Raw genomic sequence first — 6,536 nt, 5'->3', positions numbered from 1 at the left:
AGGCGTATAACTACGTTGTCGGGGAAGAGACGGAAGGAAAGACCAGCTGGCGAAAAGAAGTCGGGTGAACGAGTTCCCAGGAAAACTTCATCCCTGTGTATTTTCGGCGATAACAGCCGCCGCGATATCTCGACTAATCTCGGTTAAAGGTTGGAACGCGAGAACGAGAAACGGCCCCCGCCCCCTCCCATTGACATAACCTAGGGGAAACTAGGCACCGCCGATTGGCGAAAGGGGTTGTAGCCGTTCGCTACGCGTCCTTGTTCGATGTTACGACCCCGCCTTATCGGAGGAATCCCGTGTATGCTCTGAAAGTATGACGACACACAAGCTCGCTTCTTCTCCCGCTGTTTTCCACGATAACGCGACGCACGCGTGCACGTATCTCGTTTGAGCTGCAGTGGAAAGTAAACCCATCCCTTTCTGCCGCGGCGGCCAACGAACGTAGCGAGGAACAGGCTATAAATAAATCCCTGGGTGGGAAGAAGAAGGGGTTCGAAGGGGGTCGAAGGGGGTCGAAGGAGAACGGGACCGAGATGGCGGCGAACGAAAGGGGAGGCTACGAGGGAGTCTACTCGTACTCGGTCGATATTTTAGCAGCACCCTCTCTGAAACGCACGCACGCACGCGCGCGCGCTCTCTCTGTACGTTCCTTCCTGCCCCCCCTCACTCGCACGCGCGCACGCTCGCGCAATCCCTCCCTCTCTCTCTCTATGTGTCTGTCTCGCTGTTAATCGAAGCTTCGGTACGACGCTACCAGGCGGCAGCTGATCCGAATCGTCGACACACCTTGGCAGCGCACCTGTGTCAAGCCGCGTCGCGGTCTTGCCACCTTCGCTCTCGAATCGTAAACGCGTCGGTCTCGCGAGTCGACCGTCGACCGTCGACGCGTCACAAATCAGAGCTGCTCTTCGCTCTGAATATAGTTGAGGGAACCGTATCTACGGAACGCATCGTTTACGCTAAACGCTCCTCTTCGTACTCCTGCCACGGTAAGTGGAGATCGCTCTTTCAATTTTCCCGCTTTCCGTTTCGTCTCTGCTATTTTCTTCTCTCCTCTCCTCATCCCCCTCCTTCTTAACAGCCCGCGTCTTCTTTCTCTCCTTTTTCCACCCTTGGACCTCGAACTGGTCGCGAAGTTTGCTCGGTCCGTTGGGAATTTTTCGTGGTCGGTCGAGTTGGCGTGGAATCGAACGGTGGTAGGGAATGTTAAGGGACGGGTTGGCCGAAATAGCGAAAGAAAAAGGAGAAAAGGCGCATGGTTGGAGACGAAGCGCGGCACGGCGCGGCAAGGCGGGGCGCGGTGGGACAGAGCAAAGCGAGTGTCGGCAAGACGAAGTGCGGCGCGGCGTGGCGCGTGAAGGCAAGGCAAGGCGCAACGAGTCGGAGCAAGGTGGATAGAGCGGTATTTGGAAAGACGTAACTCGCGCTCGTTCGGTAGCGCGTGTACGAACGAACACGATCGAAACGAGAAACACTTGTGTTTTACGTTCGAATCGGCGAGTGACACTTGTAGTTTGCTCATGGATGACGGTCCGTCCCGGTAGAAGAGCGTGCTTCACCTGTTACTTCAACTCCGATTGGTTCGAGTTCGATGCGCGACCGTACATATTTCGAAGGAAGCCGCGAGCTCGATGCCGTTCCGCCAAACGGACGGCGTACAACACGTGGTAAACCGTCTCGGCGACGTCTGCCGCGAAACTATACGATATCGAGGCGAGATACCCCTGAGCGCAGATATTTTATTAATCGTTAAGCACATAGCTGTGGTAAGATAATGGAATAATATCGGGCAACCACGATAATGCTGTTTGTCGTGTGAGCATTAATTATTGGACTGACGGGTGGGTCGCGTGGTCGGTGAAACGCGCATCAGAGGATGCAGAGGCCGGTTACCTTACCTGTTCACGTTCGTTGCTTTCGCTATTTCCGCGGAAAGACTATGTCGCCGTCGACTGTTTGTTCGTTAAAACCCACAGACGCGACGGTTCGGGTCTTGTAAATTATTAGGGTAATTGCGTTGTAAAACGCGGGACCGCGCACGCCAACGTAGTCAGAGAGGATCGCGTTATCAAGCGAAAGAGCGCGTGCGCGCGAGGCCGGATCGGATCGTAAAGAGCTTTAGGCGTCTCTTCTTCGTTGGAAAGGGGGGGAGACGTGGCGTCAAGTCTCTCTGAAAGCCACGGTTAAAGTGGCCGTCGAATTTTCGTGGTAATTGGAAGGCGAAAACTCGCGCGTCCCGTCTCGCCGCGTCTCGCCGCGTCGCGGAAAGTTACCGGTCGATACGGATTCGAGGAAACACGATTGCGCAACACCGGTGGCCACGGATGCGAGTCATCCCCGAGCGAGGTTGCTCGCGCGCTCCACCATCGTCCTCGCTCGACGAGAAAAATTTCGCTTTTTGCGCGATCTGCTACACGTTCTACGTTCGATACTGTCTCGCGGTCGGGCACACACACACACACACACACACACACACACACACACACACACACACACACACACACACACACACACACACACACACACACACACACACACACACACACACACACACACACACACACACACACACACACACACACACACACACACACACGCACGCACGCACGCACGGATTTTCATTTACGCCGATAAGAATTTCCTACTCGACTGATAAAGAAAATGGCCTCGACGTGTTCGCAACTCCATCCATGACGCAACCCTCGCCGCGCGAGTCTTCTCCGAGTGATTCGGAGAAAGGAATATTTCAATGCGAAAGAAACACCACGATCGGGAGTATAAAGAGCAGCGCAAGTTGCTTACCCCCTACGCTCGTCGTGTTCACGGAGATTCGGCGATGGTGATCGCGTAACTCACTTGATTTCGTTGCGACATCTCCGCTTTTCCCATTCTTCTTGGAGAACGGCGGACGGAGAACGGCGAACGGCGAACGGCGAACGGAGACGCGGTCGCGAAACTGGTACGCGGAGCTAGAGAAACGGCCCTACGCGTTCCTGGCGGACCCGACGACTGAAATTATCATTTTAGCTGATATATACTAGCTAATGTAAGGATGCAGTTTTATCTCTTATTATCATGGGAAACGAGATAAATCGCGATAGTGTCGTTTATTTTGACAACGGCGTGCCTCTCGCCAACGACTCGACCGACATCCCCATCGGTGGCCGTGGCGCTCCGACTTACACATTTCTCTCGCTTCCTCCGAATACCTATCTACCATTTTCCTCTCTAACCGTCATCGCTATTTACGCGATTATTCTTCCCTCGCATCCAACCTTTTCTTTCCCTCCTTTCCATCAATTTGCCCCGACCGAACGATGGCTTAATCGATCGATCAGCGATGTCCGATCGGCGCGGCGGCGCGTCCTCGATCAATCCACTACGACCACAGTGAAGAGAACGTGACTTTGTCGATTCGTTATCGTTCGTTATCAACGGTATAACTCGCGCGAAGCAATCTGTATTTCCTTCGTTCCCCGATAAACAATGAATTTTTCGATTCGATCCTAGATAGCCGGTGAACGATCGATGAATCGCTTCGTTCGATTTATCACGGAAAGTTTCGCGTTACGACGCGAGCGATCCTCGTCTTTCACCATTTCTGCTGTACCATTTCTTTCGGTTTCGCTCGAAACTGAACGTCTCTCTCTCTCTCATCCTTGGTTGTTATCGGTCGCTGTTCGAACGATAGACAATCGCCGACAAACCGAATTTAATCCGAGGCGATCGTCGAGAGACGCGCGCACAGGGACCGTTCGACACGTACGCTTTTCCGTCCAAGAGTCGAAACGGTGAACCCCGGTTACATACCTCGGAACACGACGGGCTCTCGTTTACCAAGGTGAATCAGAAGGAGGGCCGACGGTGACGTAACGCTCATTATCTACAGAGGATGACCGAAATGACTGGATCGCAAAGAGCGAAAGTTGATCTCGAGGTGTAAGTACCTATCGTCGTCACGTCCCTTTCTCGTTCCCTCTGACCGAATCGCGTAGGTAGGCAAGAAGGGTGAGGAAGGGGAAGAGAGAGAGAACGAATTTTTAGGCCGCGCGCGATAAGCAGCGGGTGCGAATGATTCACACCGTGTGTGTTGTGTGCCTGCCACCCCTACCAATACCTAACGCGAAGCCCGTGACAACAAAATGGCGTTGGCAGACGGACGGCCGACGAGGAGAGTGAGGAGCGCGGGGAAACCATGGACACCTCTCGTGTGATCCCCTCGCGCACCGCCACCCTCCCCGGGCAACCCATCCCCCTCGTGGAACACCGCGTTATCTCTGCTCGTGAGCTAGCGAGCGGCCGCTTGTTATCGGCGAACAAACAAACGGACCCCTCCGTTGCCTCTTTTCCACTCGATAGCCAGAGATTCTCGACTCGTCTTTCTCTCCTCTCTTTCGCCCGTTTTCCATCGAAAGAGGGAAAAGTAGAAACTTTGCTCGGTGGCGCCGCACCGCGAATATTCGTTTGGTTGCGCGAGTGTCTCGAGTGTATCTCTCTCTCTCTTCCTCGCTCTAGCTCGCTCTACTCATCGGTGCAGTATCGTACGAGCGGCCGGGGGCGCGCGCAGTGGAAGAATCGGTTACCCTTCGACCAAGAGGTAGGAACGTGCGTCGACCTAGCGAGCTAGCTTGCTCGGCGAGTCGAGTGCGTGGGCAGCCGCGTCCGCGGCGGGAGCGGAAGAAGGACGCCGTCCGTGCTCGTCGCGTGCTCGGTCCGGAAGTCGAAACTTGACATTGTCGAAGGGAAGTGTGACGCGAGTCAGGGTAAACAACGGTTCGGTTTTTTCTCCAGACGGACGAGGCGCGCCTCGCCTCTCCACACCTCTCCACACCTCTCCACACCTCTCGATACATCTCCGCACCTCTTTCTCTTCCTCTCGGTTCACGAGCCGTGTTTCCGAGTCGCGTGCCAACTGAACGACTAACCTCTCTCAGTGTCAGTTCCACCGACAACCGAGCTCTGCCGGGCCTGTTGCAGGACGCAGGATGAAGGAGACGTTGACGAAGCAAGAGGTGAAGCGCGAATGGGAAGAGAACCGCGGCGACGAGGGCTCGCCTAGGGTGATAACGGCAGACGAGCCGTCGGTCGAGAGTCCACGAACGGTGATCACCGCGAGGAGGCACGTGCGTACCATCACCACGGCCGGTCACATCACCGAGACCATCGCTGAACCGGACTCGCCGGATGCAAACGCTATGTCGTCGCATCCGGCTAATATTCAGCTTCAGTCGCAGCAACATCATCATCCTCATCATCACCAGTCGGTCGATCAGCAATCGCGACCGCGCGCCTATCAAGACGACCGCCAGCATCAACAACAGCAACCGGATCAGGGATGCAAACAGACGTCCCAGCATTTTGTTCAAATATCTCAGACCGAGGCGGATATTCAGCAGCAACATCGGTCGAACGAGCAGCGCGTCGTCTACCTGACGAGCAACGGACAGGAGTTACAAATGGAAGTGACGGAAACCGTGGATCCGTCTACCCTAACGATAAAGGAAACGGCTAGGTAAGTAAACGCCTATTGAGATGGGGAGATTCGTTGGGGGAAGTTGTGGTCGCAAACGTGGAAATTGTAATTTGGTCGAAGGTACGAGACCCCGGAGCCGGAAAGATCGGACGCGGATCGTATTTACGGATACGCGTCGGGGGACGGTCAGCAGCAGCAGCAGCAGCAGCAGCAGCAGCAGCTTCGTCGAGAGAATCACCACGCGATCGCGCTTCAGCCGCAAGAGAGGCGCGTCCCGTCGTCTACGGGTCATCAGAGGTACAGTCCGAGAGAGAACGCGAGCGGGGGACAGTCGTCGGGTGGTGGAAACGGTTCGACGAGCGGCAGATCGTACCATCACCAGGGTTCGCCCGTGCTGGTAGGGAGTAACGAGGAATACGAGCCCATAGTGTCTCACGCGAACACGGTGGCCTCGGTGAGCGTTCACCTCGACGCGTCTACCGCCGCCGCCCCTTACTCACCGCCGATCGGTGATGGAATTCGCGGGGGAAGCAGCAGCACCGGTCAACAACATCATCATCAGCAGCACCAGCTGGTGACTGGGTACGTGGACGGGACCGGGGTCAGCATTAAATACGACGCGGATGCGGTGAACGCGGCTGTGGCGAACGCGAACGCCGTGAACGAGACGATCAAAGTCTCGAGTACGTATACCACTTTGGAAACGGTGCCGATTCCTCTGTCGCAAACGGTCCAGTACCCGCAGTACGTGCCTGGTAGCGAGACGTTCCAGCAGGTCCCGACCTACACCTACCCCAAGTCCGGGAATCAAGTGATCCTCGAGTATCAGCCGCCAACTCAACTGACCTCCCGCGTGACCGGGGTGAGTATAGACCGCGTTACATCCGGCGAGGACGATCATCTACGCAGATTGTTTGGCGAACACGTTATTCGACTGGCGCAGGTGGACTCGGCTGGAAGCGCGTACATCAAGGGCGATCCGACGTTGACCTCCTCGTTGGGAACGTCGCGCGGAGCACCGCCTCTCCACTACGATCAGCCAGGTTCGCCGGGATCTCAG

General features: G+C 55.7%; 1 protein-coding gene across 1 annotated transcript in view; it reads left to right on the top strand.

The window, feature by feature from the left end:
• The first annotated feature begins 4,661 nt into the window (after positions 1-4,661).
• LOC108571900 overlaps positions 4,662-6,536 on the top strand; it is a 20,876-nt gene continuing 19,001 nt past the window's right edge. Inside the window, exons 1-4 of the mRNA XM_017934061.1 lie at positions 4,662-4,766; positions 4,981-5,515; positions 5,597-6,338; positions 6,420-6,523. Of these exons, the coding sequence (XP_017789550.1) occupies positions 4,989-5,515; positions 5,597-6,338; positions 6,420-6,523 (1,373 nt within the window). The 5' untranslated portion in view covers positions 4,662-4,766; positions 4,981-4,988. The remainder of the gene's footprint in view (positions 4,767-4,980; positions 5,516-5,596; positions 6,339-6,419; positions 6,524-6,536) is intronic.

Source organism: Habropoda laboriosa, unplaced genomic scaffold, assembly GCF_001263275.1.
Source record: "Habropoda laboriosa isolate 0110345459 unplaced genomic scaffold, ASM126327v1 scaffold34, whole genome shotgun sequence".
NCBI classification, from domain to species: domain Eukaryota; kingdom Metazoa; phylum Arthropoda; class Insecta; order Hymenoptera; family Apidae; genus Habropoda; species Habropoda laboriosa.
The sequence above is the reverse complement of the archived record's forward strand: the minus strand, read 5'-3'. Positions and strand labels throughout refer to the sequence as shown.